Raw genomic sequence first — 14,633 nt, 5'->3', positions numbered from 1 at the left:
AAGCGTCGCCAGCAGCAATCAGGGCCCGGATTCTGAAACGTTTGCCTTCTGCGAAACTATCGCCTTGGCCATGCCTCCACCAAGGCGCGCCTTGATTGACTGTTTTAACAAAATCGGAAAATAAGCAGTGCCATCTAGTAGTTCCGGCCTACATCATTTTAACATCATGGTGTCGATGGGTGCTCTTGCCATAAATTGAATAAACGAACACATCCTTTGGCATCTTTTGGCGTTTGGTTGGTGGTGGAGTGTACTAGAGAAAAGATAGGTGGTAGTTTATAGTAGTCTTCTAGGTGGCGTCTTACACGCATTGTTTCGCCGCGATATTTGTTGATTCATTTAAAATAAATCATTTTACACTTCTTTATTGAAATTATTTTACCTAAAGCGGGCGTAACCAATTGCTGTCAGTGTGCAGAACCCATACTGCGGCCACTACACTAGAAAACAACACACCCGAGCCGCTCTGCATTCGCACGATGCGCTCTCTCATGCGATGTGAAGCATATGACAGTGCGTGTTGGTAGTGCACGTTGACGTCACGGGTAAGCAGTTGTTGGATTTATCGAACGTGAGTTTCGCGGAAGCGAAACTTTCGCGGAACGTGAACGTTTCAGAATACGGCCCCAGGCTGTCAACATGGCGGGTCAACGCAAGCTGGTGTTTCCCCGGCGATTTTCTTGAGCTGGTCATGCTCGATTCATGTCATCCAGCTTTACACAAACAGTCTAAATGCGTGGTAGATCCTTGAATTTTGTTCCTAGACATTTGTCAATGGCGCAGACACGACGGTGCGCGAACACAACCTCGAACCGTAGAATTTGCGGTGACGTCGATAACAATACCCCGAAAAACTCTTGTTTTGCAAACTTCACGGCTGCACACCTCGGGAAAAAATTGCCCAGTGATCATGCAAAGCACCTACTGCAAAACCCACCATCGCGTTGTGTACCCACAATGAGCGGCTAATCATTTTAGGAGCACAACAAACACAACCTCAGACTCGAGCCACATTCTTTTAGCGCGGTACTCCCGTAGTCTTCCGTGACTTCCGAACCCTTCCCCTAAAAGCAACCCCCCCCCCCCCCCCCGCTGCCTTCCCCTCTTAATTCGCTCTCTAGTTTGCAAGCCATTTGGATGCCAGTCACATCTCTCACTCGCCATCATGCCAACTCCTCGCCTCCTCGCTGCCAGTTTCAACGGCGCTGCTCCTCCGAAGCTGCCCTCTTCGGGCCTGCCCTCCTGAGCACTATCTTGCAACAACGGGGGGTGCCCTTCTGCGGTTCCTGCTTCTTGGTCTCCACAACTCCAATCACCTTTCTACCGCTACATGAGAAGCCGATGCCAAGACCGCCATTACAACTGCCGCCATCACCAGCATGCACTGACGAGGAAAGCGAGATGCCCTGACAACATTTTGAAGCTTCTGCCTTCTGCGTCACCCGCCGCCTTCAGTCACTTTGACACCGACGGTGCTGCGTTTGAATCCATGCTGCAGGCCATGTGATTGTGTGTTATTTGGAGTGCTTCTATAGGCGTGCCTCGCGTGTGCTTTTGTGGTCTACAGTGATAAATGGCTCCGTCCGTCTCCGGGCAAAAAAGACTGGAGCAGAAAGTTCCGATTGTGGAAAAGGTGGCCAGCAGAAAACTGACATCACGAAGGAATTCGGCATACCGCCGTCTACTTTATCAACTGTATTGAAAAACAAGGAAGCTGTGCTGGATGGCTTTGAATAGAGCTTCCCGGAAAAGAGAAAGCGGAATCACGATTTGAAATAGCCAGAAGAGGAAAGTGCACTTCTACAGTGGCTCAAGAATGCCAGGAGTGCACATTTCCCCATATATGGCTCTACACTTCTTGCAAAAGCTGAACTCCCCCTCCAAGCGGGCCATAAACACTTCCAAGTGCAGCAATGGCTGGCTTGAGCGGTTCAAGAAACGACACGGCGTGACCTGTACAAGTATGGCACCAACATCGGCTCCAAGCTCTACTTGAAAAGTATAGAGACAAAGACATCACAACCTAGATGAGGTTGCATTTTTTTACAAGACGCTAGAGAATCGCCTGTTTACTACCGCTGGCGGATCCTCATCCAGTGGAATACAGAGCAAGGAGCGAGTCATGGTGCTGTTTGGTGCCAATGCAATAGGCGAGGACAAGCTTCCCTTGTTGATACTTGGGAAGGTGGAGAAGCCGCGGTGCTTCCGAAATGCAACTATTCCCAAGGAATGCATCTACAGAAGTAACAAGCGAGCATGGATGACTGCTGCTATTTTTAAGACTATGTGCGCCTTCTGGATAAATGGTTCGACACAAAGAATCGGCAAGTTCTTTGGATAATTGACAATTGTTCGAGCCACAGGAAGATCAACAACCTCAAGGTAGTCGCTGTGGAATTTTAGCCTGCAAAAACAACCGCAGTACTGCAACCGATAGATCAGGGCATCACCGAGACGACTCGGAAGCTGTACCGCAAGGCAGTTTTGCAGCGCATACTCACGGTGTATGATGGCAGCAAGAGGTACAACACTGATTTGCTTGGTGCGATCCATTTCCTGAACTTTTCATGGAAAGAACGCGCACCTTCGAAGGACACGAACTGATTCACGCATGCCGGCTTTTCCAGCGCCATTGTCAGCGACCCCGACAATAACAAGCCCGGCGATATAATAACTAGACTTGGAGCTATCTGTAGGAGGCTGTGTGCCTACAGATAGCCTACTGTGTGCTGGCCAAGAGGTATAAGGCAACTCGTAACATTTGAGTTGGCTGACGCTGCTGCTCCCTTGGTCGCCCTGGCAACGGAAGCGGAAATACTAATTGAGACTGCTAGTGTCCCCAACGAGGACGAATAGCCACGTGAAGTGCCAACTATGGTAGAGATGCAGGAGTACCTACACCTGCTGCAAAACAAGGCTAAAGGCATGAGCGGCAACCATGGCCTCGTGCAGTGCTTGGTAAAATTAGAGCAGGGGTTGCTCGCGCCCGGTAAGGACTTGAAACAGCCAAAGCTCACTGCCTTTTTCGAACCTGAATAAAGTTTTGCTTCACTGAATAAACTGTACTTTGACTTCCTCCCAGCTGTGGTGCAATTAAAGCTCGACTGCTTTAGCTTTTCTCGACTGGTCGCTTATATCGAATTACCACTTATAACGAATTTTTTTGCCGTCCCGCTGACTTCGTTATAATGAGGGGTTACTGTAATTTGATGCCCGTGAAAAGGAGAGCGGACATTTGGCACTGTGGTAATGCAACGTGATTATGACTGCCAACACTCTGACAGATACAAGCAGGCAGCTGCGAATGAAGCCTCTGCAAATTGCAACGTCAAGACTGCTGTGCTGGCCCTTGCGGATCTTTTCATCGCGTAGACATTGCCTCATGCTACGTCACTGGATGTGATAGGGGAAGGTTCCACGGCTACCGCAGTCTCTCTTTGAGTAAAATTAGTTTGTAAAATCACCCGGCGTGTCAATTTTCATGCAAGGTTCCGACAACTGCACCCCATAACAATGCAGAGAAGGTGCATTGGCTTTTCACTGAAACACACAAAATATTGCCAGCTACAGCGTTAACGGCTGTAATGATTTTTTAATAAGGTTACTAAGCTTACCTTCTTTTACTAAGAACGATGACAAGATTTAATTACATGGGAATCGTAGATTCAGAAGCAAGTGTAACATCCTTGCTCCAAATGGTATTCCTACCCGTCGTTATGGCTCGGTGGTTATAGCTGTGTTGCCGATGATAGGTCGTGCGAATGTGGTTGTCGCCTAGCCTGGCGACCACATTCGGATTGGGTCGAGATGCAAAACACGCGTACTTAGGTTTAGGCCCACATTAAAGATTCTCAGGTAATCAAAAGGTAGTCCAGACTGCTCCACTGCGCCATCTCTCATAGCCTGTGTGTTAATTGCTTCTGGCCATTGAACCTCACAATTTATTTTGTTAAAAGATGCTTGGCTTAACAAAAAAAGAAAGAAAAATGCACTCGTTGACAGTCTAATAGTCCAAAATAACTAGTGTTCAGAACTGATAGAACTGTGGTGCAAGGTTCTAGAAGCTAGAAAAACAATTACAGCACTTCGTACTTTCTTAAAATAGCGAAATTTCCCGTACAGGTCTGCTTGCACTTCTCAGAACAGTATTTGAAGCGTACATCATAGCTGGAATCAAACACGCCTCTTGTCTACACCCCTCTTACCTGCGCACGGGCAAAGACATGCAAATGCAACATTCTACCCGCAGCAGTGCCATTTTTTGTATCATGATGCAGAAAAGTGGTGAACTATGCATGGTCGCCACACCTACTCCTCTAGCCACCATAGCAACCTAGTCGTCGTAAGACTCCAATGTCACCCAGCGTATTCATTGCATCACTGAGCTACTTCCTTTTTTTTTTTTGGTCACCAATTGCTGCTGCCAACACTTCAAGCTGTTTCCATGGTTTTCTCGCGTAAAATGCTGCTGTCAAAGTTCACACCAACACAGCAAGCTTGCTTGAACCACGTCAGAATTTCCTCGTCGAGGTTCCCGTACTTGGCGCCATGAGCCTGCTTAGCATTTTGTTCTATTTAGGCCCTCTTCAAGACAATGCTGCTAAGTGTCGAGGGTGGTAGTCCGAGGCCTTCGGCAATGCTGATTTTTTTCGTGCTGGTTGCTTGTCAACTGCATTGAGTAAGTCGAGCTTTTCCTCAAGGGAAAGAGCCTTTCACTTTTGTGACACATTGAAGAAGGCACTTTAAAAATCACGGTTCCAAGTTTGGCAGTACTACATGGCCATCTAGTGGCAGTGGCATCTAATGGCCTCTGTGCAGCCAGCTCTATAGTCAAACCAGGCCAAGGCTCGCCACATGGCGGTCGGTGCTTGTTGCTCGTGCTGGTTTGGGACACCAGATTGTGACGTACCATACAGAAACGCTTCTGTAGTTACGATGCAATAGCGGGGTTTTCATTGCATGGGATTCTATGCAAGCTATTCCAGGACTAGGCAAAATGACGCAGTAGCCAGGAAAATGCTGTACTGGGGAGCATAACAGTGGGATTCTACTGTACTACAGTAGAATCTCGGTGATACGAATCTGAAGGGGAGCCGAAAATATTCGTATCACCCGAAATTTCGTATCACCAAAAAACGAGCAAAATCTGTCCCGAAACCATGAGACACGCACAAAAAAAAACATTTATTTACGAGCAAAGAAGTCGCGTATGTCCTTCTGCGTCTTCTTCTCCGCGAGGTCGGCCAGCAGAGAATTTTGGAAGCTGAAGAACTGGGCTGTGGTGTTCTCATGCACGGTCTCGGACGTCACAGCACGCCGCAGAATATCGAGAGCGTGCATGGTTTCGGCTGCCGACGGTGCTTGCTCTTCACCATTTTGGCACTCGTCTTCTTCATCGTCACTGGTCGAAATTTGAGGCTGCGACGATACATCCTCCACGATGTCTTCGACTGTGCGCAGACCACAGGTGACGAGATCGTCGTCCGCGGTGACGAAATCGTCGGCACTGCAGTCAGCGCCAAGCTGGTTCCAGACATCAACCGGAAATGGATCTGGCACTTGCGAGGTGGTAGCCACTGCGGATTTAAAAATCCCACACTTTGCGAAACAATTCGCGATGGTTGCAGGGGAGACGCGCTCCCAGGCCACTGCAATAAAATGCATGGCGTCCAAAAGACTGATCTGCATATTTGGGTCCTTGCGGTCAATCTTCGCAAGGAGGCGGCGCACCAACAAACCTTTAAAGTGGTGCTTCACGTTTCTTATAATGCCAGCATCCAGTGGCTGCAAATGACTAGTGGCGTTCGGGGGCAGGAATACCACTTTGATGCTCTGTAACGTCATGTGCTTTGGATGCGCCGCACACTGGTCCAGCAGCAAAACAATCTTTCTGTTCTTGCATGACATCCTATTGTCCAAGTATGTCACGAACTCCATGAACAGAGCCGACGTCATCCACGCCTTTTTATTGGCTTTGTATGTGCAGGGCAAACGACCGGCTGCCTTGAAGCATCGGGGCTTTTGGTATTTTCCAATGACGGTCAGTTTCATTTTTTCTGACCCGTCAGCGTTGCAGCAAAACAAAACAGTCACACGCTGCTTACTTTTCTGTCCTCCCTGGCAGGCTTCGCCCTTGAAGCAGAGACTCTTTTCGGGCTGAAGGTTGTAAAAAAGCCCTGCCTCGTCAATGTTAAAAACATCGCGAGCGTCATATCCCGCAATGAGAGACTGCAGCGTGGTTGCCATCCAATCTTCAACGACGGAGGCGTCGACCTTTTTCCCTTCGCCGCAAACGGTTTTGTAGGAGAGGTCATGCCGTGCCTTAAATCGGTGAATCCAACCACCAGAGGCCTGAAAATTTTCAATTCCAAGCGTGAGTGCGATGTCCGCAGCCTTCTCACGCAGAACTTTTCCGTCAACGTTGACGCCAGCCGCGGTGACCTCTTTAAACCATGTTAGCAGAACTTCTTCTAACTTTACATGGTGAGCAGTCTTCGCTTCTTTGGAGTGTACGCCAAAGTGCTGCACATTCTGCATAATTTGGTCACGCTGACCGACGATGGTAGACAGCGTAGAAATTGGCAGGCCTAATTCCTTGGCCATGTCAATGCGCCTTTTCTTGGGCTCTTCGTCCACCTTCTTCAAAATATCCAGTTTGTCCTTCAAGGACAGCGCCTTCCGCTTTCGCGACATCTTGCTGATTGCAGTACCTTTCGGGCTGACGCGATCAATGCTCAACAACACACGCAAACAACACGCTGCACTTCCGTAGTCGTCGCGCACGAGGAAACAAAGAAGCGGGAGCTGCTGAAGATCTGCTCGCTGGCTGTCGCGGAAAGACCGGCGGAGCGGGCGCGCAGGGCCGCGAGAAATGTGGAGAGGACAAATCGCGCTCGACCGGTTGGGTTGGCTGGTTCGCAGGGCGAACGGGCCAATAAGCAGCGGCGCTAGCCTCGGGCAACAACAAAGTAAAAAGAAAAAGGCGAAGAGACCGCCCCCAAAAACGAGATAGAGAGAGAGAAAGCTTCCCTTGCCTCGTTAGCCTCCCTGCTGACGCGGAATCCCAAACCGGCACGAGCGCACGCTGCGCCGGTCTTTTTTTTTTTTTGCGCTGGTGGTGGCTCGACGGTTGCGGTACCGAAGTTCGTATCACCCGGCGCGACGCGGAAAAGTGTTCGGAACATCCGAATTTTGGCCCATTGCACACAATGCTTTTGGGCGGGGGAATTTAACGAATTCGTATCACACCGAAATTCGTATCAGCCGGGTTCGTATCACCGAGATTCTACTGTATTTCATGAATTGATAAAGCATATGCCTTAGTTTCACTGTGAGTATATTCAAAATGGAAATGTGAACAAGGCTGAAGTTTGCAGTGTTTGTAATTTTTGTTCTACATCTGATGCTTTCAACAAGATTATGCTTACTCTAGCCAGAATTCTTGGTTATTATCATTAGGAAAACGTATTTTGGTTACAGTGTGACAACTATTCCTGTAATAATATCAGAAAGTACCAATAAAGCACACATCGTGGATGGTGGCTTGAGGCATAAGAAATATTGGGATTTATCTTTTTGTGGTAAAATAATCTTTTCTCGAGAAACTAAGCTTGGATTCGCTTTTGCTGCTACAAAAATTATATTACAAGTCTTCTTTCACACAATTTTAAAATCTTGACCAAACATGGTTGACTGATCTTAACGGAAACAAAGTGCAAGTAGGTCAGGACATAATAGCACAGTTATGAGCACAAGCGAGCACTGTGCAGCTCACGGTATTAGAAATTTGCGAGTGTTGTGTCACGCAGAGGCATAAGTCCTAGACACCATGGCAGACCACATTTAGTGCCCACAGTTATCAGATGGCACCCAAAAATCAAAAACAAGAAGGTAATAAGATACATACTTGTCATGATAAAAAGAAATGTCACAATTTTCACTAGAAAGGCAGTGCATCGATGGCGATGCAAAGTAATTAGATGAGATTATGGGATTTTACGTGCCAAAACAACTTTCGAGTTATGAGGCAAGCCGTAGTGGGGGACTCCGAAAATGTCAACACCTGGGAATATTTAACGTGCTCCTATATCTAAGTACACGGGTGTTTTCACATTTTACCCCCATTGAAATTCAGCCGCCGTGGCCAAGATTCTATCCCGCAACCTCGTGCTTAGCAGCCAAACACCATAGCCACTAAGCAACCACAGCGAGTTATACAAAGTAAGGTTCACAGTTTTATTGGAGTCGTGCACGCTAAGGCAAACATGAACAGATCTCACTCAATGACCACGAACACTCGCTGTCACAACCCAAGCGAACAATCCGTGTCACGGAAACTTGAGATTACACGACCGCCAACACTAGACGCATGGGAATGCAATGCGCATCAAGGCACCAACAATCTCGGCTTGGCCTTTGCACTTGCCACAGATTACCTCCAAGATGTGGTGCGTGGTCCGCATATGGACAGCCGTGTGCAGCCGCAGCAAGAGTAGAGGAAGAGTCGCGCGCACGCTAGGGGGAGAGGGCAGATGCACGTTTCCTGCCCCCCCCCATTGGCATGCTTGATCACACTGCCATGTGCTCACCCCCTCCCTACCGACCTTGTGCTTAAAGGGACACTAAAGCGAAACAATAAATCACTTTAGACTAATGAAGCATTGTTTGAGAACCCTGCAGGCAGTCATTTCAAAAAAATAGTTTGATTATTAGAGGAGAAAACGAAGGTCCAAGTATCAGTATTTGAATTTCGCGCCGAAACCCCAGCGCCGGTACGTCAGCGTGACGTCAGGGATTCCAAAGTATGTTTTCACATTTGGGCCGCGTTGGCTGAATAAAGGTTCCCGAAACTTGCCATGTTTAATATTTGGTTCCTTTAGAACACAATGTAGTCAATCTGTACCGCTGTATATAATTAGGAGGCCCTGGAAGATGCCATCAAAATCCAAGACGTCACAGCCCCCAGGTGCGGGAACTTAAGTAGGCGTCGCCACCCGTATTTTGTTCTTGCGCTTTTTCTGGCTTACCAAACGTCTTATCACTGTAAGAGTGGTGTTTTTGGCGTTGTAGAACGGTAATTTACTGATGCAGAAGAAATCATTTTTCACTTTAGTGTCCCTTTAAGAAGCCAATAGCTCTCGTATTTCTCCAAGCTGTGACGCACCCCATGGCCTCTGCAAGTTGCCTATCAATGCAACAAATGGTACTGTCAGTATTGCCTGCTTTGACAACCATGAAATGTAACCATGTACTTTCACAACCACTGCTGAAAGATGTTGCAATTTCAAGTAGATATCAGCACTCTACATATCTTGGAAGAGTACATATACCAAATTTCATTAGTATAGGACAATTATAAGTGCACAGCCGATTGGATAGATATCGGCACTTTGCAGTCTACAAAGAGCTAAATAAGCTACAGCAAAATGCTTTCTGTGAAAAGTTAATACATGGGAAAGTGTCCGCAAGGATCACTACGTTTTGCCATTGTGTAGGAAATACCGTATATTTGCACATATTACCCGCCACCGCGTATAATTCCCCCCCCCCCAATTACAACAGCCTGGAAAGAAAAGAAAATATATGCCCGTGTATAATCGGCAAAAGTAACTGCATACGACACTGCTCAAATCTTTGCAAAAACAGTCTCCATTAGCAGATGCACGACTTGCTAGGTCGTATCTTTAGCCAGACTTCCCCATTCTTCGGCGATGCTGACAAAGCTGGATTCACACTCCGGACGTTATCGCGACTGAATCAGTCACAGGATATGTGACGCGAATCAGATCCCTTCACAGTTAGCACTCGCATGACAACAGATAACACCACATATGGAAAAGCCCTCGCATCAGCAAGAGCGGCAGAGCAAATGCGATCGAGCCAAAAATCCGTATGGTGAAACGCTTCACGCAGACTGAAGGAGCGCCGCGGGAACAGGCGACTAGAGTTTGCCGGCACCGCATGCACTATTGACTAACCGTTAAGCGCAAAATCGTGACCCGTAAAGCAGAGGAGAATGGGTGACAGAGAAAAAGGGGAGAAGGGAGCTTCAAATAAATTCCCAAGAAGATAACGAAACTGAATGGCAGAGAACCTCGCCTTGGGGTGTGGCTTCATGGCAGCACGCACCACAGTTGACGTGAAGCCACACTTCAAGCAGAAATTTTCATATAACCTGCACCCCAACTTTACCGCCAAATTAAACAAAATTTTGGTGCGGGCTATGTGCGCAAAAATAGAGTAAATCAAGAAATATTTATCAGCTACATACAAACCAATGACATTCAAAATATGCTTGAAGATATCTCTAATTGGCTCAATTTCCAAACCTCCAGTACAAAAAATAATGTTTAAATTTTCAAGTAGCATCTATTCTTAACTGCAATATGTTTCAGCATCAGACGAATTCCAACAGGAGGTTCAGTGACTGACAAGAGCAACTTTGTGCAATCAGAATTTATTTTTTTTTGCAAAACGTGTAGCAACATTTGTAAAATCTGAATGCAAGCCCAAATTGATGAAGGCTACAGAACATTATGGAGAGCTGGCAGATATGACACTGTGAAACAAACAGCCAATGTTGCCATCAGTTCCATCTGTCGGGGTCTACAAGTCAATGTGCAAAAGGTTTACGTTGCACCCGATTCAGCACAACCACATCAAAGCTGCTCCCAGTGCCAACTTACTTTGCCACCATCTTTTGTCTCTTCACATACTCTGCAGAGTCCTTCTCAAAGGGAAACCCACTGAACTTGCGCAAATTCTTCTTGATCTCGGATGGCTGCAAGAATAAAGACATCTAGTTAAGTCCCGTTGAGGACACATGAACAACCCCAGTAAAAGTCTAATGTCCTTATTGGGTAATGCTTGATGTAGATATGTTATTACATGAATATTCGTAGATGCCCTCCATGTTCCTGAACATTCTTACTGTTGAAGCCACATCAGCTAGAGCCTAATATAACTTGATCCAAGCAGCATTTTTCGTAAAAATTTATAAAGTCAGCACAACTAAGGTAATATGTTGCACCTGTTAGAACTAGCTGGCAACACATGATTAGAGTTGCACAGCACATCTAGGGCTGTTGGAATATTCAAAATTATTCAGCATTGTATACAAATATTTTGAGAAAGATGTCCTTGAATATCCAATTGAATCGAATACACAACAATCAGAATAGAAACGTAAGCTCAACAGTGCTCCTCTCAGTGTGCAATCATGATTTTGGGCGAAGATAAATCAGCATACACTAAGCCGCAAAGCTTGTGATGGAGATTTGAGATCGAGAGAAAGCAGCAACCTTTTATGTGCTGCCTCCACGAGACAAGTGATACACATTCTAGCTGTCATAAAATGCATATGAAGGGTGTTCTAGCGCTGCTACCAAATACACTAGAACCCTGCTCATACATTTTGGAAAAAAACTGAGAAAAAATGTACTAACCGGGAAAACATTATGATCCGAAGCACCTAAAAAATTTTACAGATCAACTATTGTTGACGTATACATAATGTGAATCGTCGCGCGGATAGTTGTGGCACGAGGCAATAACGCGCATTGAGTTGGTAGTGCTCCAGCGGCCCGATACGCATTTAGTTGTTTTCGTACTGCATGGTGTCTTAAGAGGACAACGGGTGCTGCAGAAGCAAAACGTGATACCCACATCGCACCGCCGGCAGCAGGAAGTGGCAGCGTGTTTGGATCATCTCCTACTAAAAGCATGCAGTACACTACCAATTGCACTACCCACCACACGGTGTAAAACAGATAGGTGAAGATGGTTACTGCAATGGGTTTGGAGCCAATAGCTGTGAATGCTGCGCCCGACGACCCGGGCAGACGTTTTGCTGGTACCAGAATAAGAAACAGTACGCGCTGTCATTTTCACGTGAATGGGAGGCTATATACTGTCATCGATTGCGCATGCCTCACGCCTCTTCTAGTTAACATGGCATCTAGAAGCCAGAAAATGTACATGATCGCATACGTATATGCGCTCTGCTGAAGCAGGGTGTCTACCAAGTTGACATTTCCAAATTCCCTAAATTTTCCAGGTTTTCCCTGAGTGCCATTGCAAATTTCCCGGAGTGATGCAGAACTATGTTTTATGTCAAGACGGACTGAAACCATATCGCCTGATGCTGTCACTCTGTAGTAAGCACATGAAAAAAATAAAAACATTACTTAATCCAATTTGAATACTAAGGAGCAGAGTTTATGTTATTCTAAAAAAGAATAGAAGGCATGGGTTAGTAAAATGCAGAGCAAATAAAGTGTCTTCGAAAAAAATTGGAAATGGGGTCAGACATTATAATATACGAATAAAAAGGAGATGCATATATAAGCAAATATTTTCGAATATGAGCTATTTCTATCAACTGATAGCAACCTCAGTGGGATGAGGCCCGAACTCTGTCACAATTGAGATTTCTCTCAACAGCTCATAAGTCAACCTCAACTGTCCTGACATACTCTCAGCCTGCGCACGACGCCCGAGTGTTGTTTCACTGCTTTAAAGAATTTATTTAGGTTTGGATGAGGGACACCTGCATCTCGGCATCAGCCAAAACTTTATTTTTTGAGCTCAAGCTCCTCCAAAACGGCGACAGCAAGCTTCCATTCCCGTTTATTCCTCAATGCTTAGGTCATTTATGTTCTTGTCCGCCTTTCGCCACTCGCTCACCCCAAGGACCATTTGAAGCATCTTCTTGGTGAGTTGCACAGTCCACGACCGATTTTTCGAACTCCCTAGGGGCTGCGAAAATGTCTGAAAAATCTGCCAGTTGCAAAAAATTAATCTGTGTCATTTACTGCCCTTAGGGGCTCAAACCGTCATAGGCACGTTCAAAAACGCTCTAAAGGCCTGTCGGTACACATATTAGGCATATCGGTGCTCGTACTGCGACAGGAAATACCGGGTGCCCGCATGTATAATTAAGGAATACATACTGTGTTCCGTGGCCCCTTCCCACGCTTGTTATGCTTCAGTGCAATACTTTTGCGTAAGCTTCACCAAGTAACATTTCTGTACAGTGGCGGGGCTGACTTTCAGGAACCAGCATTATGCAACGCCCCGTGTTTTCCAAGTTTCTAAGCCAATCGCGAGGACCACAAAGGCGGAGTCCGTGCCAGTGCTGACAGCAGCTAATTCTTTCAATAAAAAACTCGGCACCCAACGGCAAGAAGCTTCATAGCGAACGTCAAAGCAGCTAGGCCTAGCGTTGCCGCAGTGGTGGCAACGGCTGCCAGCGGATCTGCGTGCGAGAGTGCCGGTTCGAGGTGGAGAAGTAATCAAAACGGCAGTGGTGGTGCCTTTGATTATTGCTGCTTCGGACCTGCGGTCATGGCAAAACATCCGGAAATTCGGATGGCGAAGAGTTCTTGCGTCGGAAATTTCACACGTTGTTATACGTTGAGTCTATGGGGTACGTGGCAGTGCCGCGAAGCCGTCCAAATTATCGGGAATCCGGAAAGTCGCTCGTTGACTGTACACTGGCAACTCCTCCTGCCGACGACAGGGCATCAAAGACGATTCAGTACGATTTCTGTCTGTTACTCGATCCAGCATTACCGCAACTTTCGACCCTTTCAATAAAATTGCTGCTAATTTTCCGTACTACTCAAAATTCCTGAGAATTCCCGGTTTTCCCGGTTGGTAGACACCCTGAGAAGGGAACGGCAGAGTGCGTTTTGGTTATCGCCTATTAAAAATGTGCGCTACACTTGGGATGGCACCATGTGTTGTGAAAGAGAGGCAAAGATGCTTATCGCAATAGGATTGGCTGTGAATGCTGCGTGCAACTATTCCGGAGAAGATTTGCTGGTACCGAAATGAGGAACTGAGTGCACACCGCTGTTTTCATGCGAGACGGGCGGGTGAGTATCGCGGTGAAGCTGCCGCAGAGGGCAGTTAAATACAGTTGAATCCCGATAATCTGAAGTTGCTAAATTGAAATTATTGGTCAATTGGGAGTGAAGTGGGGTCTCGTCGGTTTTGCATGCAATCCTACAGAAAGAAACGCTCGGTAATTGGAAGCTAGAAGTCTAAAATATTGTTTGACTAGAAGTTATTTTCAATCGAATGCCTGGAAGCGATCATAAGCTTTATGTGCTGCACAGGCATTATCAGCATCGCAGCTGACCACAGCGCCACAGCTTCTAAAGCATTAAAGTTAAGCACAGGGGCCATTGGCATCGCAGCTGACTACAGCGTTGCAGATCATGAAGCGGCAAGATTAGCCTTGTGCTACCGTATACGTGTACAAACAGCACGCTCCGGGCCTCTCCCATTGTTTCCTCGAGTGGGTTTGGAAGTTCCACGCGCATATAGGGTGCAGTCGCGACAATGGCAACTTGCGGACCTGATTGGACGCTCGACTTGGCGAAGAAAGTGAATATTTTGAAGGAAGTTTAGGAAGAAGGCACTGCCAAGCAAGATATTGCACGGAAATAGGGCATTAAGCCAAACACTCTTTCAAACTTCCTCAAGAAGAAGTGCTCGATACTCGAAGCATCTCCCGCTCAGCGGCGATATCGTTGCAGCGAAGGCCTTATCACTTGCTACGATGCTAGAATTTAGATAGTCGCTTCTTCCAATGGATGGCTGACACGCTTTAACCAACATTATGACCT

At 46.7% G+C, this 14,633-nt stretch overlaps 1 protein-coding gene across 2 annotated transcripts in view; it reads right to left on the bottom strand.

Moving 5' to 3' along the window:
- LOC126526952 (uncharacterized) overlaps positions 1-14,633 on the bottom strand; it is a 146,704-nt gene that overhangs the window by 81,029 nt on the left and 51,042 nt on the right. For both annotated transcript variants that reach the window (XM_050174662.2, XM_055068457.1), the window contains one exon: positions 10,686-10,780. In XM_050174662.2, the coding sequence (XP_050030619.1) occupies positions 10,686-10,780 (95 nt within the window). The remainder of the gene's footprint in view (positions 1-10,685; positions 10,781-14,633) is intronic.

The sequence above is a fragment of the Dermacentor andersoni genome, chromosome 9, assembly GCF_023375885.2.
Source record: "Dermacentor andersoni chromosome 9, qqDerAnde1_hic_scaffold, whole genome shotgun sequence".
Taxonomy (NCBI): Eukaryota; Metazoa; Arthropoda; class Arachnida; order Ixodida; family Ixodidae; genus Dermacentor; species Dermacentor andersoni.
Note: the sequence above shows the minus strand (reverse complement) of the source record. Positions and strands in the feature narration are given on the sequence as shown.